The sequence below is a fragment of the Mustela putorius genome, unplaced genomic scaffold (assembly GCF_011764305.1).
Source record: "Mustela putorius furo isolate JIRA1106 unplaced genomic scaffold, ASM1176430v1.1 tig00000450_pilon_pilon_pilon, whole genome shotgun sequence".
Taxonomy (NCBI): Eukaryota; Metazoa; Chordata; class Mammalia; order Carnivora; family Mustelidae; genus Mustela; species Mustela putorius.
The window spans coordinates 18,580,316-18,607,329 of record NW_025421385.1 but is presented as its reverse complement, the minus strand read 5'-3'; the positions used below and the strand labels follow the sequence as shown (position 1 = coordinate 18,607,329).

General features: G+C 36.8%; 1 protein-coding gene across 2 annotated transcripts; it reads right to left on the bottom strand.

The window, feature by feature from the left end:
- HDAC2 (histone deacetylase 2) lies at positions 1-26,990 on the bottom strand. Of its 2 annotated transcripts, none has more exons than XM_004753543.3 (14): positions 26,670-26,990; positions 16,892-17,004; positions 15,660-15,777; positions 13,514-13,588; positions 12,765-12,903; positions 10,579-10,720; positions 7,354-7,446; positions 7,163-7,271; positions 5,945-6,085; positions 5,616-5,724; positions 4,872-5,002; positions 3,653-3,808; positions 1,017-1,074; positions 1-374 (listed from the first exon to the last, which is right to left on the bottom strand). In XM_004753543.3, exons 1-14 carry the CDS (start codon positions 26,719-26,721, stop codon positions 344-346), a joined length of 1,467 nt encoding a protein of 488 aa, XP_004753600.1. In that variant the 5' UTR covers positions 26,722-26,990; the 3' UTR covers positions 1-343. The 2 variants fall into 2 exon arrangements, with proteins under 2 accessions (XP_004753600.1, XP_012912175.1); XM_013056721.2 differs by lacking the exon at positions 26,670-26,990 and adding an exon at positions 25,571-26,059.
- Positions 26,991-27,014: the final 24 nt, after the last annotated feature.

Here is a 27,014-nt window from a genome sequence, read left to right as displayed (position 1 = left end):
TCCAAGTACAATTTTTTAATAAAGATAATTACAAAAGATGGAAAAAATCAGCTCAGAAAGGCCAATTACTTCTTTAATAGATCAGTTTTTGACATAATAACTCACATCAATTTTAAATACTATCACATAAAGCATGGTGGAGAAAAGAAATTTTGCTTCATAATTAGAAAACTCACAATAAAACTTGCCAAGAAAAACAAAAACAAAAGAAAAGCCATTTTGAAAATAAATACAGTCCATGCCAAAGTAGTATAAAATGAAGCCAGAAGTCTTCAAAAAGAAAAAATTTTTCTTCCCAATACTTTCTCTTTTATGGTTTCTGAAATTGGTGAGACACTCAAATTCAAGGGTTGCTGAGCTGTTCTGATTTGGCTCTGTTAAAAGAGGCAACATAGAATATTAGAATTCTATAGGGTCATGCCCAGAAACACATGATAATGCCTTGTTTTGCGGGTACTGATTCCCTTAATCTTTCCAGTGATTTTTAGAATCGATTCCAAGTTATCCCATAAAGGCTGGCACAAAATTATACGTGGTCAAGTATTTCTATGCTTTATGAAAATAAAAAACTGAATTATGATTTTGCTAAACATAACTGCATTATGAATTGTGTTATGCTAGCCCCATGTTTAAATTTATCTACCTCCCAACACTAAAAAAATTCATATATGGAAATTAAAAGAACCATGAAAAGATCACATGAAGTTACTAGCAAAAGGTCTCAAATACATTATGTACAGGAGTACAAACTAATTTATGTTGAGTTATACAGTATTATTATAGTCTTTATCATTTTTTAAGGCAAACTACGTAAGTAACAGATGAACAAATAAACTGGATGGTTAAGATGGCATATATTACCTTACCCACAAATATGGACGAAAATTTAGAGCGCCACATACAACTTACTGATGCTCTCAAGCAAGTTCAGTCCAGCACTTCCCAAAATATACACCCAAAGTAAATGTATTATTTTTATAGTATATAAAAATCACTAGATAAGGAATATAATTTACCCTTTGGTATCTGTTTTTTCACCACTACTGTCCTTAGATTTATCTTCTTCCTTAACATCTAAAAACAAAAATTGGGAAGAGTTTAAAGCCTATTTTAAAATACAAAATATATACATTTTAAAAATATACTTTCCTTACAATATAAAAAGCTGTCATATATAAACAGTATTCAGGAATTCAGTAACTACAGAAGCTTTGCTAGATTCAAAGGTCAATGTAACAACCGAGGTCCTGCCCTTTTGAAGTTCTGTTTCACTCAGGCTGCAGTATTACGGCTGGGCTTGTGTTGTGGGGAAGTTCAGCCTACAGACATAGGCACAGCACTGAGGGAGGCTGGGAAAGGCTATTACAGAGAGAGACCTCTGAGAGGTGTCCTAAAAATGAATAGCTTTTGGGTGGGAAAAGGGATTAAGCATCCTGAACAGAAAAGGAAAAACTTAAAAGGACTTTGAGGCAAGACTGAATTTTTTTTAAAGATTTTATTTACTTATTCATGAGAGAGAAAGAGAGAGGGAGAGAGGCAGGGGAGATCCTGGAATCATGACCTAAGCCAAAGGCAGACGCTCAACAGAGACTGGACCAGCCAGGCACCCCAAGACAGAACTAACAGATTAGGAGGAAGAACTGAAAGCCACTGGGAATGCCGTACCGTGAGGAGACAGGAGAAGTAGGGAAGATAAGCTCAGAGGCACAGTAGAGCCTAAATCCCACTGCTTCCACCATTCACCTCTAACCCTGAAGCTTTTAATTCTAATAAAAATCAATAAAATAGTCATATGAACACTACAAACTCAAGACTATTAAAACAAATTAGCCCACGTGTGCTGAATTTCTTAAAAGCAGCATATGAACCAAAGTTCTAAAGCAATGACCTGACAAGAAAGATCCTTGATTATAAAACACTGTTATTACACATGCTACACAGACATTTCAGGGGACTGCTCTGACAATACAAACGTGTGTGACAATAAGGATACTATGACTTTTTCTGGACTACTGCCTTAACTTGGGATATGTAAACTTAGTAATTCAAAGTACCAAAATGGAACTGAGAAATGGAGGAAGAAAAAAGAAACAGCCCCAATAGGTTTTGATTTACAGATTTTAAAAGTTTTCTGTAGTAATATTTCTTTATGTAAGACAAGGCAATTTAAAACAAATGGAAGACCTTATAAGAAGCACCCCATCATAAAACAAATTTTTAAAAATTATCATTATCAGCAGTAAAAGTTACTAAGAGATCAATCCACTACAAGGTCATTAAGCCAAATCAAAAGAAGCGCTAGAAGCGCAATGAAGACAAGAAGCACCCTAGTGAAGGTGCTTTCCCATTTGAGGGGAAAAAAGCACAAAAAAGCTAAAAAAATTTTAAAATGAGAAGAAACTTCACAAATGACAATAGTATGTACTGATGGTGAAAGATTGAAAAATACTAGAAAAGCAATAGAGCTAAAGCTAAGCCCTCCTTACCTCAAACGTAAGTGGAATTTCTGGATGTCAGTCGGTACGTTAAGAGCAGACTGGAGCCATCATTGTGATACATTCAAAGTTAGAGTTTTAAAAGTTAGAGAATGGTAGGTAGCCTACAGAGGAGTGAATCATGAGTAAAAGAATCGAACTGCAAGTGTCAGTGTCAGATGTGCTGGGGAATCTAACCTCTCTAGTAAAAAAAAAAAAAAAAAAAAAAAAAGAACATGACAGCCAGCTTACTCATGAAACTTCAGTGTTGACAGATATAAGGAAAAGGATGCTGGCCTATCAGTTTTCCACATGCAATAGGGTCAAAATTAACAGTCAACCAAAACTCAAGTTTATCACCATTACTTGTATACAGGTATCAGGTATCAGGTATCCATTCCGTCAAGGAACGCACCAATATTAAGAACATACTTAAGTTACTGTGTTCCCTAACCACGAGCCGCTCAACCTAGCACGGAAGTACATAAAATCCTATTTTGAGGCATTGTAATATATGTTAAATAAAATGACCAAAGTATGTATAAGTACTCTGGGAACTGAGATAAGAGATTCTGGTAGTAAATTTACTGCCTAAGGCATCATTTCGTCAAAAGATAAGCTACCAACATTTTAAAGTTATGGCATCAAAGTATTATACCCCCCCCAACCCAGCTTCCACCCCCCTGTCTTTCCTCAGAGTTTTTATGTTTTCATCAAAACTTCTGAGCAAAGCCTACTCTCTCTCAGCTTTTTCACCATGTTGAAACTGGTCTAAGGATAACTCTTTTCTTGTGTCTTATTCCTATCAAATAAACGTTAGGTAGTTACAAACTACCTTAGAATTTGAGCTCTGGATGTGTGTTACAAACTATCTTAGAATTTGAGCTCTGGATGTGTAACCACTGTGTCTTTACCCAGTCTGTACCACAGTGTGACGTCTGCTGTTCTATGGCTGTGTCAGCAAGAGACAGTAAGGTTTTCTATACTGTAAGAGCAAATGTGACTAGTAACATTAACAGAGCAGGTAAGGTAAGCCCCTTTACCACATGGAAAAAAGTCATAATCACCCTTTAATACTTGCACAATTGACTTCAGGATTTCATTAAAAAATTGCAGTGAAGCTCATTTTTAAAACTTTTACAGAAATTAAAATACTTTTACAGAAAAATAAATCTGACCTGCTTTTTTGTCCTCTGTTTCTTTCTTGTCTTCTTCAATTCTAGCTTTCTTTGCTCCTTTCTTGTGATCAGCCACATTTCTACGTCCTCCTTCTCCTTCATCCTCAGAGTCTGAGAACTCTTCATCACAAGCTATTCGTTTGTCGGATGCTCTAACTGATTATATAAAAATGTTAATGAAAGTTGACAAGGCAGTCAGTCACAGGTTCTATAATTGCTGTAACACATTCATAAACAAATGTACCAACCAATTTCCACATCTAAAAGTAACAGATGCTTAATAATCCTAAGATTAGAACTGAATGCATGGTTTGTTCAATAAATGAAAATTTAGATTTGATCTAGGAAGAAGTAATTCAAAGAAACAGGAAAAGCACTTGGGGAGCTCACCAAAAAAAATTTGGAGGGACAAAAACTATGTTTTACTAATAGGAGGGGGGGATACTATCTTTATATAAAGAGTGACCATTTATTTCAGAGCTAAAAGGAGATGTAGACAGTAACATTAAAAATATCATTAATACCAAGTATGTTAGAAGGTCTACACCACAACATATACCATATTATGCTACAACTCTAGCAACCAATATTAAGTGGAATGAGAGACAAGAGAATCAATCAGAAGGTGCTTAATGTTACTGAACTCATTCTCACTGGATAAATGGCATAATTTTCCAATTCATTCCCAAATACCAGTGCAGGGTCTAATGCGGGGCTCGATCTCATGACCCTGTAATCATGACCTGAGCCATTATCAAGAGTCAGACGCTTAACCAACTGAGGAACCTAGGTGCTCCTTGATTGTATATATAGTCACATGAACTAAAAACACTGACACTCAAATGAGGCTTTCAGATACAAGAGGGGTGCCTGGGTGGCTCAGTGGGTTGTGGGTTAAGTGTCCGTCTCTGGATCAGGTCATGATACCAGGGTCCTGGGACTGAACCCTGCATTAGGCTCCCTGCTCTGTGAGGAGTCTGCTTCTCCCTCTCCCTCTGCCTACAGCTCCCCCTGCTTGTGCTCTCTCTCTTAACAAAAAAACAAAACAAAACAAAGTCAAATTATGTAAGATTAAAAATGGGGAAAAAGGACAACAATAATAGTGTCCTCATGGAACATGACCCATAGTGAAGTTCTTGGACCAACAAAACCTTAATTTGTAAGGCTATTTTTAACAAATCAGAAGAATGTAACAGTACACATCAAGGCATTATCTTACTAGAAATTCTCTTGTCTGGATCCTCTCCATCTTCATCTCCACTGTCTTCATGAACAGCATCTTCTGGAATAGCTTGCATCTGGACGCCAGGTGCATGAGGTAACATGCGTAAATTTTCAAATAAACGCTGTCTAAATTACATATGCAAATTTGTTAGACAAAATTCATTTTTCAAGTTTCTCTTAAACGTAAGAGGAAACATTAAGCAAAAATTTCATCGTTTATCTGACTTAACCGTGAGTTAAAATAATAACATAAAAGCAAGATACTTCACAGACTATCATTAACTCACCTAATACTCAAAATTTTCAACATAGGTACTATTTCATCCCTCATTTCAATGATAAGAAAATATAAGCCTAAAGGCAAATTAACCTGCAAATATCACACACCTAAGTTGTGTCACAGAGAGAGGACACAAACTTGGTGTGTACAACAGCCCTCTAAACACTTTGCTCTTGGAGATAAAGTTTACCAAATGTTTTGAAAAGAAAAATTTCACTTTCACTTTACTCAAGTAAGGCAAGAAAGTATACAATTTACAGTGCCCTTTGAAATTTAAAAATCCATTTTAAAAGAAAATGGAAGTATTTTTGAGCTATGAAGCACATACATTTTCATTATCTCAGAAAAAAATAACCAGTGATCTTACGGTTTCAAATGCTTTTGAAAAAGACAAAGGAAATATCTGATATGTAAAAATAAAAATAAAAAGTTTATCAAATCAATTCAGTGATCTCTTACTTTATCTTTTCCATATATTCTGGAGTGTTCTGGTTTGTCATGTTTGAAGGACTAATATGCAGTTTGAAGTCCGGGCCAAAATACTCAAAGTAATCATTATATGGCAATTCTATTAAAAACAATGAAATAAAGCAACATATTAAAAGCTCAATTTCACACAAACCCATGCACAAAATCCAGATTCAAGCTGTGAAACAGTCCCTAAGAAAACTTTCAAGAGTGACCGCTCTCCTACTTACATAGTTTGGAATCTACTCTAATCATTCATCTGTCCATTTGTATACACTGACAGTTTCGTACCATACAGACAGCACAATAGGACTACTTACCATTCGGAATCTCACAATCAAGGGCAACTGCAGTCTCGTAAGTCCAACACCGAGCAACATTACGAATTGTGTATCCACCTCCCCCAAGCATCAGTAATGGTAAATTAAAAGTTTTCACAACTTCTACACATTTAGCATGACCTGAGTCAAAAAAAAAAGGATTTGGGTAACAACAAATCTAAATATTCTGACAGTTTGACAAGTTTTAAAAAGATAATGGATGCAAACAACAAGTTTTACTCAACTTGTACTGGTGATTTAATAATGAGTAAAGAGAAAACTAGAAGTGAGACAAGAAAAACAACTTATACAATAAAAGATCTGATAAGCTGAAAAGTGCTTTAATGTTGATGACACTGTAAACACTGAATGCCACACCAAAATTCTAGTATAATTACCAGATTTAAGCTATAAAAATGAAGATACTTGAAGGGTGTATGCAAGTACTGGGGACAAAGTGGTGAAAAAGAGCTAAATCCCTCTTCTTCCATGATAGGAACTGAATATACAATGCGAAAACTGAAAGTAACAAAGTCTGGGACACCTGGTTGGCTCAGTTGAAGAAGCATGCAACTTTTTTTTTTTTTTTTGAAGATTTTATTTATTTATTTGAGAGAGAACATGAACTGGGGGAGGGGAGAGAATCTCAAGCAGACTCCGTGCTGAGTATAGAGCCCAGCGCAGGGCTCTACCTCAGGACTGAGCAGGGCTCTATCCCAGGGCTGAGATCATGATCTGAGCTGAAATCGAGAGTCGCATGCTCAGCCTCCTGAGCCAGACAGATGCCCTGAGAAACATGCAACTCTTGATCATAGGGTTTTGAGTTTGAGCCCTATATGATGTTGGGAGCAGAGATTAAAAATAAAATAAAAACAAAAACAAAAATAAAGTTAGTTTGCAAGTTATTTGGAGAAAGATAAACACCAAAACGAGCAACAAAAAACAATGAAAATGGCTGCCTTGGCTGGGATTGCAAGAAGCTTTATAAAACTATTCACGTATGAATTCAACAACAAAATAAAAAACCTAATTAACTGAAACAGCATTCCAAATGCATATATATACATCCGACAAAAACCAATAAAAAATACAGAATGTGTGATTCTGTGTTAATATAGTAGAGGTAAAAAATTATAATTAACTGTAATGGGAAGTTCTCAGAGAGGAAAAAAAAAAAGAAAACATATTCCTGGGACTATCACCCATTAAACCACTTACCTTTCACTGTCAGATTGAAGCAACCAAGCCTATCACCAGAGAGTGAGTCTGCACCACACTGTAGCACCACAGCACTAGGCTGATACATCTCCATCACCTTTGAGATAATCTATGTACAAGACAACAAATGTTAATACCTGTAAAATTATTTCACAAAACTCCATTTTGATTTTAAAAATAAAAATACTTACAGGCTTAAATATCTGCCCATAGGACTCATCATCTATACCATCTCTCATTGGAAAATTGACAGCATAGTATTTGCCTTTTCCTGCACCAATATCCTAAAATATACAATTAAACAGCTCTTAGAGACTATTTCATAGTAAAAATGCCTGACATGCTTATTAAGGAATTTTTTACAAGATTAAAAAACTAGGTAACAATATCCAATTCTGAATTCTTCTTTTAATTTAAATATAGGAGCAAGTGTAAATTCCATTATTAATGGATTGTTTTATTAAGCTGAGCAGAACCAATTCCAATTAATCTGTAACAGCTATTTTGGGGAGAAAGAAATTTAACAATTAAAGGCAGTATTACACATGAGACCAAGAAATAAATCATGAACAGAATATGTAAGACAACGTTATGAGTAAAACTGCAGAAAATAAATACTCTGAGCAAAAGAATCATGCAGGGTAATTGTCTCTATAATGCAGAATCCTTCTTGTGGCTCATGCTCTGGTGTAAGTTTATTTATGATGAAAGAAAAGCTCCAACTTCCCTCAAGTTTTGACAACTGCAGTCTAAAGCACCAAAATCTGCTCTTTAATTGGGCTTGAAATAAATTTTGTTTCTACTTGTTGAATTAAAACCACTCTAGGCATTAACACTTCCCAAAGCAACAAAAGAAACTGAGAGCTGGGTTCAGCAAGATATACACTTAAAAAATATATATACACCCACACACTATATATACTATTTGTATTGTATGCATGTGCAGATGGATGTGTGTAAATGTACCTGAGTGTACACACACATAATTCCTAGAAGAAATGGTATAGCACAAAAATTGAGACAAAATAGTTCTTTAACTGTAACACCAAAGAACTGGTGGTAACTGATTCTTAATGTGTTTTAAATTATGTCTCAGTAAACATGGAATCTTTAGGACTACTACTGCTTTTATGTCTCCCCTTAACTCTCATATAACGATCTGAGTTTGATTCATTTTAAAAAAGCAATTTATCCTTCAATATTAGAGTTTCCATGATCCAACTTCCAATGAAGAAAAAGTGGAGTTAGCTTATCTCCCCCAACAATTTTTCCTGAAGTAATCTAAATGCTTATATATACCTAAATAAAAAAACATTCAGATGTGGGTAAACTAAAGCATGGTGAATCCCTAAAATCCTGCTCTAAAAACTAAATGTGGAATATACTTTGACATTAAGATTTCAGAATACGGAAAGCTGATCAGCACCTCCAACTCCAGCCGAAAGCTGGCCCCTCAGCTGTTGCCCTTGTTGCACTCAGATTTATCCCCTCTAGTTCTTACTCTTAACTGCTACTTTTATCATACCCTTTTTTCCCTTAGACTCTTGCTCTAATAAAGCCAAGCAGTTTTAACAATGACCTAAACTCGAAGTAGCTTTCTTTTCTAATTTCGAATGAACTGGCAGGCAGAAAAGGGAATGTTTAGGGGCACCTGGGTGGCTCAGTGGGTTAAGCCTCTGCCTTCAGCTCAGGTCATGATCCCAGAGTCCTGGGATCAAGCCCCGCATCAGGCTCTCTGCTCTGAGGGGAGCCTGCTTCCTCCCCTCTCTCTCTGCCTGCCTCACTGCCTACTTGTGATCTCTGTCAAATAAATAAGTAAAATCTTAAAAAAAAAAAAAAAAAAAAAAGGATGTTTATTAAATTAACATCAAAGATACACAAAAGTTTTATGAAATTCCAAATATAACTCCATGCATAATGACTGACGTTGATTTCCTTACAAAATTTTGGGGACACCTTTATAATAACCAAAGGGAAATTACTATGATGACATTTCACACAAGAAGTGTAAAATCTTTAGTGAGTAAAAGAGAAATTCAACATCATTCTGAAATCTTTAAAAAACACCTATTCTCCAATACTTTCTAACAACTTCAATCAATCCTAAGAATATTGTCAGAAATGAAAACAGAGGCCACGTTTTACTAATTCTGACATTAATTAGGATTATACTGAAAAGAGACCTTCTATAAGCTTAAAACTAGGAAGAGCCTTCAATGAATTTCCACCGAGTACAATGGCTGTAGACCAAGGAATTCTACCGGTTTAGAGTAGTGGTTCTCAAACGTTAGTGTGCAGAATCAGTTTCAGAGGCCTGACAGGATATTCCCAGTGTAACTGCTAGTTTGAAAGTCATACACTAAGAATCACTGTATGTAAAGTTAAGACCAAGAGGCAAAGGCACTAAAGGAGCTAAAAGGCATGGAACCGAAAATATGTATTTGCAATTTTAAAAGCCACATAATTTAAACTCAAATAAAACAACCAACCTTCCATCCATTTATAAGTAAAAAAAAGATTTCACCATCACAACTCTTACTGAAAGAGCACCATCTTGTGGTCAAATAAAAAAACTCACATATAATAAGGCCACTTTTCATTTGGTTGTCCTATAGCTCGAACTACATACCACAGATACGAAAAAGAACCTTAATAAAATAACTTAGAATACTGAATGCCATGATAGGAGAAATTCCAGGCTGAATTTAAGACGACTATTTAAATTTATGATTAAATTTCAACATGTAAGTAGTTTGGTTTAAGAAAAACCAGCAAAGCGAAAAGCTTCAGAACTTTGTACAAACAAGATTTGACCAGTGGTTTTCACATTCATAAGATTAAAAAAAGCACTAAACTGAAGAAGATAACAGAAGTATAAAAGAAATAAATGCACTTAATGTAACAGGCAGGCAGGATAAGTTACGGTATTCTTTCTCTCTCCAAATGATATAGACTACAAATTTCAGAAGCCTAAGGAAAAAGAGATTAAAATTACGCCTATTAAATGAAGACTCATCACAGAAGGAGGGCAAGAACCCAAATAAAGAGTTATTTTCTTCCCCCAATTTTTACCATCAACAGCAATGCTGGCTACTATCAAGTAGGTCTTAAAGATGCAAATAAACATCAAAAAAACTTCTTCGTGCTTCAGGGATGTTCAAAAATAATTACTCAACCAAAGAAATTATTTATGGCTGAGCAAGAGAAAGCTCTCTCAGTTCTCACTAAATTTTTGCTTATAGTCAGCAAACGTGAATTCTAACAAATGTTACATAGCATATAAAATGACTCAATTCTGCATACAAGTTTCAAATGAATGACTGAAGAACAGTATTAGTTTAGATATGATTATTAGCTTCCTCCATTCTCCTAATTTTTATATCACAATACTTATTCAGACAGAAATTCAGTCTTACCCTTAAGTCTCCTGTTCCGGGAAAGTATTCCCCATATTTATGGAATGATACCGTCATTACACGATCTGTTGTATAAAAAGCTTCTTCAACACCATCACCATGATGGATATCAATGTCAATATATAAGACTCTCTGATGATACCTGAAAACAATGCCATCAGTTAAGTTTCTAAAAGTTTTTAAAAGATGAAAGAACCACCATGGGTTCAGAAAACCCATTTTTGAGCTCTTGCATTTCAAAACGTTTATCCCCTTTCTTTATTTCCAGCCTAAGAGATCAGTCAAATACCTAAAGTTCGAAGTTTGGCCCTTAGCTCTTCAAGTCCTTCCTTCAGCCCCACTCTAGGTAAGAAAATGTATTTACTCTCCCTCTGAAATCTGTCCAATTCTCCAAGTTTTAAAAACATACTACATGTTTCTATATATTAACAACTAAAGATTATACTGTACTTAGAGAATTATTACTTTAAAACATGTCTCTAGTAAATTTTCAGTGTTATAAAACAATGGTTGGTGATCTATTTTACAGCCCAAATCTGACCAACAAAGTCTTTTTGTAAAGCCTTAAGCTAAGAATAGTTTTTACGCTTTTAAACCACTGAAAAGTAAAATTAAAACAAGAATATTTCATATGTGACAAGGGAATGCAAATTCCAGTGTCCATAAAGTGTTACTGAAACATGGCCATGTTTATTTGTTTACAAATTATCCATGGCTTCTTTTGTGCTCTCAACTGCAAAGTAGAGTAGTTGTGACAGAAACCACATCTGGTACTCTCATCATTTCCTAGTGCTGCCTGGAGCACTACAAATTGTTGTGATACCGTTATAGCTCAAATGTGTTTTAGGAATCCTGTATATCACTAGACTGTGACATTTTTTTTTACCAGTACATACCCATGTCCAAACAGAGAAAATGAAATGAACTCTGAATGTCATACTTTCATGGCATGGTGAACTGAGGATTATTTTGTTACTAAATTAAATGGCAGAGCTTTGTGTGTTTTTTATATAATGATACCACCACTACGTTAAAAGAAAATAATATAATCTGACATTATCAAACTAAGCACTCATTAGAATATTCTCAACTCACAGGAAAGCAACATTCAGCAAAGTTATGGGGAAAAAAGACTGTCTCATTATAGTAGATTTTCTTCTCAAAATAATTTAAAAAGCTCAAAAATAATTTAAAAAGCTGTTAGTCAACCAAGTGGTTTGTTTTTAAGTGGCTTATCAACAGTCAATTAAATTATGACTGTTCATACCAGTTAAAGAAATTTGTCTATACAAATTAAATTAAAACCTGTTTAAAGCTATAAGCATGTGAGCAAAACCACTGCCCATAGATGAAGACACAAGAACCAAAATCAACAGGGAATTAAAAACCATTTCAAGTGGTTTCCTTGGCTCTGAATGAGTTAACTGAAACATTTTAGTTCTTTTATCTGAGGACTGAATTCCAAATTTTAAATGACTGAAAAAGCAGCCTCTATAAACAGTGTTCATGGAATTACTACAGGCAAGAACATTTTGATACTGAGAAAAAACTAATTCACTATAATCTGAAGTGGCATCTGCTAAGACATGTTACAACTGATCATGGTTAAAAAACAAACAAACAAAAACAAACAAAAAAACCCTGTAAATTTCCGAATTTTTAAGTCCCTCTATGGAGATCTCTCCAACTGCAGTCAAGGATAACTTTAGCTCTAATTCCTTTAGTTATTTAGAGACAATTACATCTGTTAGTAGAGAACAAAGCCTCATTCCATGTGGAAACTAGGCAATTAGCTAGACTCATTCCCTGAACAAATTTCCTTTAACACAAGGTTTCAAATTTTTGCCTTCAAAAGTTAACTTATAAAATGTTAGGACATAAACTTTCAGGGTCCTGTCATCTTTCATTAGTTGAAACTGTAACTCAAAATCTAAATCTCCAAACTATTTTTGGTCTTTTTTAAAAGGATATTAATGGGGGTTTTAAACATGTATATGCATTTCTCTTTATTAATCCAAGGAATGGGAAAATGTCCTGTTTTTCTACAATGGTTTGTAATGAAGAAGGCTCATCTCAGAACTATTTTTAACCTACAATGTTGCCTTGATATTTTTTAGAAGTTACAGATTTCTATGGTTTTAATTAAAACTTTTTCATAAGAAAAATATCAACATAAATTAACTTACTTTAGTAATTCAAGGATGGCAAGTACAATATCATTAACGTAACAGAATCCGGATGCTTCTGACTTCTTCGCATGATGTAACCCTCCAGCCCAGTTAACAGCCATATCAGTTTGTTGTCGATTTAACTTCACAGCCCCAGCTAAAAGGCAAGACAGGGCAGACTCGGAAGTTTAAAATAAAAAGTCAATACAACTAGACAAAAGCCCTATAGGAAAGAGAATGCCATGTACGAGTAAAAGAGTTTAAAATTACAAAAAGATAAGGCTCATCATCTGGACACCGACAACAGTTTTTTCTTAAATGTATTCCTATAGCTGTGTTCTGATTTTAGTAAGAGAGTATATATAGAAACTGGTAGCTAGAAGAGATATAGAGAGAAATCTCTATGTGAAAATACAACAGAAATAAGAAACAAAAAGTTCAAGTCATTATGATCATAAAGCATGGGGTTTATTTATTTTTAAAGAAAGAAGGTAACTACTTTTATTTATTTATTTTTTTTAAAGTGTGCTCCACGCCCAGCGTGAGACTTGACCTCACAACTCCCAGATCAAGTCACGTTCTCTACCAGCTGAGCCTGTGACGTGCCCCAAACGTGGATTTTTAAAGACAACTGTACTACTATAAACACACAGGCTACTTTTTGTTTCCAAAATCCACTACCACTAGAAAGCTCTGCTTTAAACAAATAACCCAAAAGTTATATACCAAATTTAAATCAACTTTTAGAACTGAATCAGGACACTTACCAACTGAACCACCAGTTGAGAGCTGACAAAACTCAAAGAGTCCATCAAATACTGGACAATCCTCTCCAACATTAACTGTGAAAGACGGATTTCAGTTAGAATCCACTCTATGAATTACAGGTTTCCTTCCAAAAACTACTTCTTACAAACACTTTTTACATTTGATACAACCACTGAACACACATCATAGAAGAAATCTAAATTTTGATATTTAAAAATAATTTGTCATTTTACCCAAGGTAATTAAAGTGTTACGTATGAAACACCACCACCAAATCTTACCAGGATTATTTGTAAAACATCTTTGCTCTATTACTAAAAAAATTAATAGCCATCAAAATATAAAAGGCATTTATTTAATTAAAACATACACTTACATTTTAGGCATTTCTCCTTAAATATACAATAAATTAATCAGGATTCTAAAAAATTTAAGCAAGTTTAATCCCTTTATGATTTACTTTCTCAAAAATCTTTAAGTGCACAGAACATCCATTAACTTTGAAATGTATTTTAATGAGTACTAAAAAAAATAAAGCAGCTGATTGCCTACCCAATCTTAAAGGACGGTAAGAATTAACTAGGTTCGTTAACAGCCAAGACATAGAAGGAAGGGGTATATAAAGCACAATGAAACAATACATACAGATCCCTGACACATGGCAATATATTTAGTTCCTTAGTACTGACCGGATAAAATGGACTTATTATATACATGACCCATTCTCAGCCTCTTCCCACCCCCAATTATAACCTTTTAAAAAATAAGGGTAATTATATTACATAGCATTTTAAACTCATAATTTATTAGCATATAACAAATGCATTTGAGTTTCTTACTGCTCAGATATAATCATAATCTTAATATAGTTATGTAGTAAATCAATCCTGTTAATTCATTTGCCCAATCTACCTATAACTTTTAATTTAAGCCTGATTCTCCATCAAAAAACCAGGGACAAATAATATGCTCTATTTACATTATAGCATTTTACTGAGTAAATGAAATAATCTATAGTAGAAATGCATACAAAGTTCTATAAATGTTAACAATGTCTAGCAACTACACTTTAGTATTATTAAAATTGTTCTTTTTAAAAAAATCATCACTGAGGACTATAGAAGTTTACTATACAGAACAGAAACATGATGAGAATGAACTTTAGTATCCAGCTTTCAAAAACTCTGTTCCAAACATTTTAGGATGACACTTTGCATTCCACTTTCAAGCCAACCACTGCTAATAATAAAATACTTTTTATCTATATAAAAGAGAATACTATATAGAAGAAAATCAAAAGCTTCACTCACAAAGGGAAGGAACAGATTATATATTACAATCCACATTAACTAAAGCACACAAACAAATAGAAGATGAGAAATATATACACAGGCTAAGGCCAATCGAAGTATAATTACTTTTTTTTTTTTTTTTTTAAAGGCAGGGGAGTAAGGTCTCCCCACCAATATCCATTACCCCAAAGTTAAAAAGGGACAAAAACAAAAGAATAGAGGAACATCCAAATAGCGTTGTGGCAGTTTGGCAGACCAATAGGCTTCAGGTAGATTTTGTTTTTTAAAGATTTTATTTCTTTATTTATTTGAGGGAAAGAAAAAAAATCTCAAGTTGACTCTGTGCTGAGTGCAGAGCCTGATGCAGGGCTCTATCTGAAGACCCTGAGGATCATGACCTGAGGTGAAATCAAGAGTCAGACGCTTAACCAATTGAGCAGCACAAGCACCCCCCTTTTTCTGTTATTTAAAATAGCTCTGAGGGGCACACCTAGGTATAGGTAGCTCAGTTGGTTAAGTGTCTGCCTTCAGCTCAGGACATGATCTCAGGGTCCTGGGATCGAACCTGCATCAAGGCTTCCTGCTCAGCAGGAACTGCCTGCTGCTCCCTTTGCTTGTACTCTCTCTTATATGTCAAATAAATAAATAAAATCTTTAAAAAAAATTTTTTTAAAGATAAAGTAGCTTTAATATTTTTACACTGACTTTTCAAACCAACAACTAATTTAAAAAAGTATTTTAGATCAGGCAGAATACCTAGATACCTAGATTTGGATAACTCTAATTATATGCTTCTAAAAATACTCATTTATACTTATAAATACTAATATATACTTTTAACACAGAAACGTACATCTCTGCATCTGCTTACTATACTCAGACATGTTATCTGGTCTTATTGAACGTAGAAATTTGATGTACTCATCACTGTGGTATTTTGTCATTTCTTCAGCAGTGGCTTTATGGGGCCTCTGTGAAGAAAAACATATGTCAGAATTGTGGAACTATAACTGGTTATATCAGAGTTACCAACACAAAGTACACGATTTCCCCTAACAGTCCTCTCAAAAGAACTAGGTCTGCCAGAACAAAATAAATTCCAAAGCTAATCCAAATTTATACAAGTGTTTTAGAAAACAGTAATCAATTCCAAAGCTAATTCCTACTCCTTTAAACGCATTACACAGGTCTGACTCCAACTATCTATTACTCCTACTATTTTAGTAGAAATTGGTCAACACTTACAAAGTTGAATCTGTGTTCAGAAACTACTTTTACTTTTCCCATCATAAACCTGTTCTATGTCCAGTGAGAATGAAATTCATTCTCAATTATAAGTCTTTGTCCACAGTCACTCTTCCTTTCCTTTGTCTATCCTAATTATTCTTGCTCCCAAGAGTTCAATTTCATTTATGACATACTTCTCCCAGATTTGCAGGAAGATTTATCCAACTCCTCTTCTGTAAATGTTTATATTTGAAAGAAAGTAACGCATTGACACCCAGTATTGCTAACTGCTTCAAGTCCTTTCTCTTGTGTTTTAAAAAACAAACAAAAAAACAAAACAGGGAAGGTTAAGGTCTCTCCACCAATATCCATTATCCACCCCAAAGTTAATATATAATTCCATCAGTGCAAAAACATTTAAGGCGGTTGTATCCTAAATGTTAGCTGTACAGTGCATGATCACTAACACACTGTTCCATATGCCCATAAGTATTTGTAGAATTTTCTACATAGTTCTTTCTCGTAATCACTACCCAGGTCAACTCTTCAGCAGCACGGCCAGATCAACCACTACTTTAACAAAGATATTTTAGTATGCTAAACTGAGCTGGTTCTCTAGAATGTGAAAAGATGGGGTATGAGAAACTTTTCAAAAAATGGTTGAGGAAGAGGGACAGACAGATCATAGCTCCCACCCTCTGTTTCCTCTGAAGAGTAAAACAAAAAGAGGATTTTCTGTTTTCTTCTAGAAAACATCGTGTGCTACATGCCCTTCAAAAGGAATAACAAACAAGTTTCAAAGCAGATTAAGGGAAAAAAAAAAAACACTGCTATGTATTTATCAAAAGGTATACTCACATATATTTCCATTTTTCTATATAAGCCATAATTTAGCAGCAAGTTATGGGTCATGCGGATTCTATGAGGTTTCATGGGATGACCCTGTCCATAATAATAATTTCCAATATCACCTAAAATAGAAAAAATACAAACTGAACAATACAGTTAAGAAATCTTAACAATCTAAATTTATGTATACCCATCATTAGAAGGCACTTACCATCTAAATAAGATTTAAAACCTTAAATGATTTTAGATTTTTCAACCTTCAAACTGTATTAGAAAACCAAAAATACTATGTACACATTTACATGTAATAACTCCATTAATGTATGTTTATTTATAAATTAAAGCAAGCAAGCTTTTCTGATTTTCAGTTTACCAAAATTTTATATTAACCCTAATAAAATACTCTATAGACACTTACAAAAGTAGTTTTAGATACTTTAAGTTGATAAATTTTTCCATATTTATGAGCAAATTCAGATGCCTAAAGTAAATTCTGAGTTTCACTGTTGCTATTTAAAAAGTTTAGAGCAAATATTGTTTCTTTCTTTTTTTTTTTTTTTAAGATTTTATTTATTTATTTGACAGAGGGAGATCACAAGTAGGCAGAGAGGCAGGCAGAGAGAGAGAGGAGGAAGCAGGCTCCCCACTGAGCAGAGAGCCCGATGCGGGACTCGATCCCAGGACCCTGAGATCATGACCTGAGCCGAAGGCAGCGGCTTAACCCACTGAGCCACCCAGGCACCCGCAAATATTGTTTCTTGAACATTTACTGGCATCCCAGAAATTCTTTATAGTTGGAATTATGGGGGTTAAAATGTTCTACACATCCATCACGGTCTATAAGAGGAAATTTTTGGCAAATGAAACTCAGATCCTAAATAAAGTTTTGCTCTGGTAAGACACACTCATGACATTTAAGATAGTAAGGATAATTTGTCTCATTCTTCATGATTAAAAGTTGTAACTGCCAGCCTATCTTTCTGTGACATCTTATATACTAGTGTTTTAAACCAAATTTTCATCTATCGAATTTCAAGAAATCAATACTTTTAGGTAATGACCCTGTGTTTTTATAAAATAATATTAAGGAAACCCTTAAAAATATACTGTTTTTTAAACGTAACAAGCACTTTTTGCAACAACCTGTATTAAATTAGAAATCACCATTGTTATTAATTCTAGTCTTTAAGTAATTCCACGATTTTATTAGGTCAACCCGATTTTAATGGCTTGATATTAATCATTCCAACATAAGTTGATATAAAAGCGAGGTATAAAGAATGTCATCTCCCGGGGTCCAGGGCGCATGGGTGGTTCAGTGCGTTAAAGCCTCTGCCTTCGGCTCAGGTCATGATCTCAGGATCCTGGGATCAAGCCCCACATCAGGCACTTGCTGGGCAGGGAACCTGCCTCCCCGCCCCCAGCCTGCCTCTCTGCCTACTTGTGATCTCTCTCTCTGTCTCTGTCAAATAAGTAAATAAATTAAAAAAAAAAAAAAAAAAGAAATGTCATCTCCCCACCATCAGGATAAGAAAAAAATCTTTCAAAATCCTGCCTAAATACACCCCTTTTTTTGTTTAATAGAAACTGAGAACTCAAAAACTGTTTCTCTCTCTTCCATATATTTGATAATAATCCAGGATAAACATTCCTATTGCATAACCTACCTATTTTTACCATCACTGCTTGAGTTTGTTGGTTTACCACTAATTTACTTAATTCTTCATTTCCAACACAAATTCTCCTCTGAAAACAATACATACAGCCATTTTAAGGGAAAGCCACCTTTCTCAAAACAAGAGACAATGACAAGACTAGGACAAGTAGCTAAGCAGGGCTAAGGGGAGGTGCAACATTCCTCCGCATTTAGGACAGTCCAGAGGCTATGGGTGAAACAAGCGAACTGTAAGAGCATCGGCTGCAAAGCTCCTCTCTACATGGCTGCACTACACATAGTTCCTTGAAAGAGGCTAGGTTTCAAATTCTTAAGGTATGGAAAGCCCACTAGAATTACAAGGCATCATGTACCCAACTTAATGCCAGGGAGATACTTCTAAGTTACCATCACTACCAGAAGAAATCCCAAGAGTTGGAATAAAGAAACTGTCTTCACAGAACTTCCAAATACCTCTGTGTAAGATAGGGAATGTCTCTATCTATTACATTTTAAGACCAAATTTCTAGTTATAGACATACTGAGAATCCAGTGGGAAGCCACAAATAATAAAATATGAAAGATGATAACCTACAGAAGGGAGACTACAGTTGGAATTTCTCTGCAAGACTGTTTAAAAAAAAAAAAAAAGAACGACAACTGCAGTAGTTAAATTTACTGAGTGTTCACTAGAAGATTCTATTCCAAGCACTTTACATGTATTATCTATTTATCTTCTCAGTTAACCCTATGATGTAGGTATTATTACTATTGTTCCCGTAGTGAAGAAAGGTGAGGTATAGCTGAGTCAGGGAACACTGCCGAAGTAACCTAACTCGCAAGCCAGAAGAGCTAGATTCAAACACACGCAGCGCAATGAAGATAATCGCAAGCAGTAGATACTAGGAAAGCAATGGCATTTTCAGTCACTAAAAAGAAAGGAAAAGCCTGGCAAGAAAAGGATGCAATATGTAATACAAATATTTTAATCAAGGTTTAGGATCTTTGTTATTTTAGAGAAAATGAATATAAGAAAACTACCTATTCAATTCATGAAAGTAACTCACTTTTTTTTAAAACCAACTGAGTCTTCAAATTTTGTATGAAAATATATAGTTTTCAACAACTTTCTCTGCTATAATTAAGGGTCCCAGGCCCATCAAAACTATGTGCATTTCCTAAATGACACGCGTCCAAGCCAAAGATAAGTGCTATTTCATTTATCAAGAATTCCCTCAAAATGTAAGGGGGTTATAAAAGAAACCTCTCCCAACATTTTCATATCTCAAAATTCTCTACAAGTTGCTTTGTAGCTATCCACTTCTTATTAAATATAAAATTTCTTTTCTTAGTTTAAGAACTTACACATTCCATTCATGATTTAAATGGTTAGTAACATAAGTTGGGCATTTTAAATGTTATCTTGATTTTTATCAAAATACACAAGAATGCATTACCAAGGAAGCAAATACATCCGGAAAAATTTGTGCAAAGTGGTTCCTTGAATATAACAAACTTTAACTCTCAATGTGAAGAAGTTACCATAGAGAATTAGGTACCTGCAAAATTTTAGAAATTGCTCACTCTTCAAAAGAAGCTATCAGAATGAAATGGCTACTAAGGTCTATACTCTCTTATCCAAAGTACTTGGGACTAGATGTAGTTTATTTAGGTTTTTTCCCCCAGGTTTTATAAATGTAGTATGTTACATCTGCTGTATATTATGTGGTATCCTGGGGTCTGCACAGGGTTCTATAATCAAACATTAATGTTTTTGCAGCAAAAGTGTGTGAATATTCACAGCAGAATAAAGACTATAAATATTAATTCAGATTAAGCTTTTGATTCCAAGTGAGTTAGATTTTTCTTCCCATTTTCAGATAATTCTGAATTTTAAGATTGTAAAATGTGACTTTCCCCTGAAAAGATAAGCAGGCTACAAAAATTATCCAGGGGGAAAAAAAACAAAACAAACAACAACAACAAAAAAAAACAAAGGAAGCAAGAAAAAGCTATAGTATTATTTTTACCTTCCACAAACTACTTACTTAGTCCACTACTAGCTTAAACACTAGAAGTCCACTGGCTTCCTTAACACCACTGTTCCTGGACTGTATTCCTACTGCATAGCCACTCTGCACCAACCTTTAAAAATATCAGAAGTTTCTCACGTTCATTCATTCATTTAACAAATTAAGAGACTGTTGTGCGCCACACACTATTAGGTGCTGGATTAGTCAGTGAACAAGCGTGATGCCCTAAAAATCCTCTTCTCTGCAATAAGCCACCTAACTCTTCAATCCATAAACTTAGAAGAGTTGTTCACCCTTTATACTGTACCACCATCAACCACCTCCAGCTCCATTTCTAATCCATCAGCAAGTTCTATCTGTTGTACTCCCAAAACCTCGCCTCAGTGTGCCAATTTCTGTTAGCCACAACACCACTGTATTCTATGCGGACCAACATGCGTTCAGTTCTTGCTTTCGGTCTTCCATTCATCACTCTTCACCATCCTTTCTCCACCGGAGTCTATTTCAAAATCCTTCAGTTGTTTTCTACTCCCTGAACCAAGTTCAAATCTCTTACTACAAAGTCTTTGTGATCTGGCCCTTTCCTTAGCCTAGCATCCCACTGTTCCTCCATGTCTTCCTTTTTGTTTAATGTGCCAAATCCTAACTACGTGGCCTTTGTAGTTGCAGTATCTTACAGGACAACTCTTTTAAGGCTGGCCCATTCTCTTCCTTCAGGCCTTCCTTGTCTTGAACACACTACAAGGCCCCCCACTCTTCTATCTAGCATACAGTTGATTTCCTTCTTAGGACTTAAATAATCTTTTGTCTAGCTGGCACACAGTAAGGACTTTAAGCCCTACTTACTTTCCTCAAAGATAAACCCGAAGTTGATTTCATGACCAAGTATAAACTAACTTATTGAATTAGAGAGGAATAAGTCTTATTAGCCAGTACAAACATCCTTATACTTTTGACTTTTTAAAAAATATTTTCTTTATTTGAGAGATAGCAAGAGAAAGCACAAGCAGGGGTGAGGGAGAGGGAAAAGCAGGCTCTCCGCTGAGCAGGGAGCCCAATGTGGGACTTGATCCCAGGACCCTGAGCCACAAGGCAGACACTTGAAGGCAGACAAAATCAACTGAGTCACCCAGGTGCCCCTTTATACTTTAACTTCTAAATCTGATCTCATCTGTCTTTCAATGCTATTATCATTCCCTAAGAGGTTACCAGTTCCATCTATTTCCTTAAGCAATTGTCAACTGAAGCATTTACAAGTTTTTGTTAGGAAAAAGAAAGAATTACTTAATACTTCTTTTTTGTATCAGTGGAAGGAGTTCCGCTCTTGTGTCACCAAAAGAAAGAAGAAAAATCTTAAATGCAAGATACTGACCTCTTCTTGGACATTAAAACTAGTCAGTATGGTAGAGGATAAGGAGTGGACTGAGGTCAAACAGGGATACTAATCTATTTTCATCTATAAAACAGACAAAATGCCACTGATCCTAACCTGTCTGTAACTCAGAGTGGTTGTAAGCAGAAGAGTGTTATATAAAAGTGCTCGATCCATAAAGATAAGGTATAAATCATTTATTTACCAATAATTCAAAAAATCTTTAATTTTTACTTAGATGGTAGAGATATAGATGTAAGCAAAACAGACTCTGTCCTCAAACTTATATGCTAGTGAAGAGGACAAAATTTTCGTGTTAGAAATAGGGTAAAAGTACAAGTGGTAAGGAGAAAAGCAATAATCAGCATTAAGGTAACAGGAAAAAAGTCTGATTAGGTGAAATCTGAAGGAAATGAGTAGTGAAGTATAGCTAGGAAAGAGGATCCAAATATAAGAAAAGCTGTTTTATTTGAGGATTACACCCTACTACTATGTTTAAACAATGATGTGTGATTAAGACTACTGGCACAAAGGACTCCGTGCTCAGTGCGGAGTCTGCTTGTCCCTCTCCCTCTGCTCCTTCCGCCTCGCTTGCTCGCACTCTCTCTCTCAAATAAATAAAATCTTAAAAATTCTGGTATTTATAAACTGCTGCTGTAAGTCATTCAGCACTCTGCTTTGCTGATTACCTATTTTGGAAGAAATGATTACCTATTTTATGGATGATATTTACACTACAGCTAAGAACACAAGCAATTTTATTAAAGGCTATCTACCAAAAGACTGGCACCGCTGTTACAAATAAAGGTCTAGGAAAATCTGTCAATTAGTTGGGCTGCCAAATAAATTCTTATAATCTCCTAAACTACGGGTATACTGGGAGGCATGATCTTGGTAACTTTTATATTCTTTGGATAGTATTCAGAGTTTTTCACTGCACCACTGGTTTCCAAACATTTTGATGCACCCTATCGAAAGAGGAAAAAACAAAAGCACAGAGCAGTATCTGTACAATTATATAAATTATGTTTATATACAGCCCTATTATGTTGTATACATTATAAAATAGGCACTAAATGTGATTGGCCTAAAGCTTAATTCAAAATAAAGTACACTTAACATTTCTAGATAAAATATTATAAATTATTTTTTAATAAAGATTTTATTTATGTGTGAGAGAGCACACGAGAGAAGGAGCAAGGCAAGGGCCAGAGGGAGAGGGATAATCTCCAGCAGACTCTTTGTGCTAATAAGCACAGAGCCAGACGCAGGGCTCCATCAAGGCCCTGAGGATCACGACCTGAGCTGAATTCAGGAGTCTGACACTTAAGGGACTACTCCACCCAGGCGCCCCCTAGATAAAATACAATTTTGAGTACTGTAATACGGGACTAACACAGTTGGTTTGCTACTTACATTTAAGTACAGAATTCACAACATATAGTCAGAAGGTATCTCAGCCACTAGGCATATCATTTTACAGAGTACCAATAATCATGCAATATATAAAAGATGACCAAGATTTAGAACTAAATTTTTGAAAACTTTGTGGGGGTATGGGTTAAATATCTACAGTAAGAAAAGTGAACTTCTCTTACTTTCCTCAAAGATTTAAGTATACTTCCTCATCCATCAATGCCTGAAGGTTCATCTGGAACCAGCATTCCAGTCATCTAAAAAGTTTAATACTGAACACTGTTAAAGCACGCAGAGAAGAATACATGTCTTTAGACGTTCCTTTCATTTGCTAAATAGTCTGTGTTGCCCAGAGTGTGCCTAATGGTCTCACTAAGCCTAAAGGTAGAACTCCTATGGTTATAGAACCCACTATTTCATTCCTGTATTTATCTTTCTTTTTCCTACTTTATCAAGCTAAAACAAAATAATTTAGTAAGCTAGCAGGTTTTTATTTTTACTTTTTAAAAAGATTTTATTTATTTATTTGACAGAAAGTACAGCAGAGGAAGAGGCAGGCAGAGGGAAAAGCAGGCTCCCTGCTGAGCAGGGAGCCAGATGTGGGTGGGACTCGATCCCAGGACCCTGGGATCCTGTACTGAGGGGAAGGCAGCCACTTAACCAACTGAGTCACCCAGGCGCCCTAGGCTAACAGATTTTTAGTTCTAACCCAATCCACAGTTTACCTTCAAATCTCCGATTTCTTTGGTGCAGAAACTGCTTTACTTACATCTACTCCTCCCCACCCCCGCCAAAAAGAAAAAAAAAATACCACTACCTTTTTAAGATGACAAAATAGGGTTTTTTAAGTAATGAAAATGTAAGCTTTTAGAATTGTTCAAAGTTTAGTATATATACTATCACATACTAATAACTGGCAATAATGATACCCAACCCATTTAATAATTTCTACAAAACGGTTTTTTTAGCCCCCGAAACCCAAAGAATAGTCCAAATGAAAGCAACTAAAAATTCCATTCTGAAAATGAGGCATGAGCCTTAGACAAAAGGCATATAACCTAGTGAAAGATTTCCAATGGAAGATTTAGTGCTGGCCATCAATAAAGTATCTGAATGGTCTAGAATAAAGTATTAAGTGACAATCACTGGACCTGGATATTTCCACTCTACCTATCAAGTACATTTCCTGCCCTAGGCATTCCATTCCCTCAGCAAAGACTCATCATAAAGAGGCCCAGAAACAAACAGCTATTCATAAAACTGCTACATAAGTGTACCCCTGGGTTCTACAATTCAAGTCTGGTAACAAGAAGTTACAAGCAGCTTACTTCATCAGAGCCTATCACTATCAATAGCAACCAACAGCTGTAGGAAGAGCCCTGGCACCAACCTCCCCAACTTTTCAAACCTTTCTCTTTTACCCCAACCCGACAAGAACAAGTCTCTAAACATTAGGAACAGCATCTTTTTAAAAAATTAACTCAAACATACAGTTATTTACTTTTCAATTTGGTCAGGGAATGCAGGGATTGGATTTTACCATTGTCTCAAAATATGCATGAGAACTTAAAAGAATGACTTTACCAAATATAATTCATATTAAATTAAAATGTACTCTTTAGTCCTCCAGGACGGCATAATTGCGATTTGTATTACACATATATGTAGTGCTCTCATAAGATATTTTAAAAATATAGCTGTTAACTATTTAGTACCGCCATTAAATACCAAACAATTCAGATTTCTTCTGTATGAATTTAAGTTCTTCCACAAATGACACAGGTGCTCATTTTATAGTCAGGCATTAAAAGATTCATCTTTGTTAAGTGAAGTAATATGGTATGGCCATTTTCAAATTAAAATCAGACTTACTCTGACCTAGACCTCTACCCAAGGTTTTGTAATATAGAGATAATACACCATATGCAGGAAACATCTTTCAAGATGCGTATTGCTTCAAACAGACCAAATAGGACTTGCAGGTCACTGAGCCTAGGTTCTTAGAAAAATATTCGAAATCCTTCTCTCGAGAGTAACCCAGTAAAAACTATTTACCAAATTAATGTCTTTGAGAAATCTGCAAAAACAGGTTACTACTGCATTTCCACAGGAAACAGGATTCAAGAGATTTAATGCTACTGCTCAACTTTCAAATCAGAGAACCCCTAGAATTACATTCTCTCATAATTTCTGCACCGCAAGCTCCAGCTTACCTGATTATTCAGTACTGCTGCATTACTCCTTGAAGTTTTCCTACACCAAAACTCCCAACACCTAGGAACAGCTTTCACAAACAAGATGCCCATGCTCCCCTAAACCTCCAAAGTAGGGTCTATTTCCTGATGGAACAAAGAGCCACAAAGAAGTGGGTGGTAACCGCCTCTCACAGAGGCAAGCCAGAACCCATCCAGTCTGCTCTGCAACACAAGCACTCACGGCTCCGCGTTTCCCCAACACCGTCCCATTTCCCGCGAAGACGAACTACCTCAAACTCGAAAACCCCATTTTTTTTTTTTTTTTAATCGAGGAAGTGAAGCCTTTTCATTTGAATCCTGAGAAAGTGGCGCTCAAAGAACCCGGCGAACAAAGGAGAGTGATGGAGCCCGGGCGAAACGGCAGAGTCCGTGTGTCCCAAGGCGGACGGAGGCCCCGACCCTCGGTAACTACTCGCCAGGACCGATCCGCTCGAGGGGTCCCGGCTGAAGCGGGAGGCGGAGAAAGGAGCCGAGGCCGCCGGCCAGCCCGAGACCGAGAGGAAGGGAGGGGCGGGGCGGGAGCGAGCGGTGACGGGGCGGGGGAGGGGGAAGAGGGGGCTGGGGGCGGGGCGCCCGCGGCCGCGGGGCTTTGTGTGAAGTCCGGGCCGGGGTAGATATTTTGATTCGGGGGGGGAGGGGGAGGGGTCGGAGCCGAAGCAGGGCACCCCGCACCTCCGCCCCCGCAAGTGGCAAGCAAAGAGAGCCGGCAGGCCATCCCCTTGGCCGCCTCCACGAAGACGGGGAAGGCCGGCACCGTCCCACAGGCGGCCGCCCGCGGGGCGGCGGACCGTACTGCAGGAGCAGAGCGGCAGGACAGAAAAGGGGGCGTCCACCTGGCTCCCGCCGCAGAACCCGCGGGGGCCGCTCGCCGCGGAGGGGCTCCCCCGGATGGCGTCGGGTCGGGAATGGGTTAAGAGGCGGCCAGACGCCGGTCCCTCCTCCTTCCCACCCCTCAGCACCGGCGCCCACTCGCGTCGGCGGCCGCGGAACCCGGCGCGGCTTCGGGCCTGGACCCCCAGCCCTGCCCACCCAGCCTCCTGCTGGCCGGGCCGCTCACCATCATAGTAGTAGCAGACTTTCTTCTTGCCGCCTCCCTGACTGTACGCCATGGGCTCCCCGGCCACCGCCGCCTCCCGGCTCCGGCTCCTCCTCCTGCTGCTGCTGCTGCGGCCGCCGCGGCTCGGCGGGGAGAGAAAAGGGCTGGAGCGAAGGTGGGGGTGGCAGTCCCGCAGGGAAGGGCTGGCCGGAGGGAGGAGAGGAGGGGACGCCGGGAGGACTCGGTACCGCCCGGCCGAGGGGCCGAGAGCTCGGAGCGGGGGGTGGCAGCGGCGCCAACTCGCGACACTGGGGAGGGGGAGGGGGCAGCCAAACCACCTCCGGAGGCCGAGGGGAGGTGGGACGT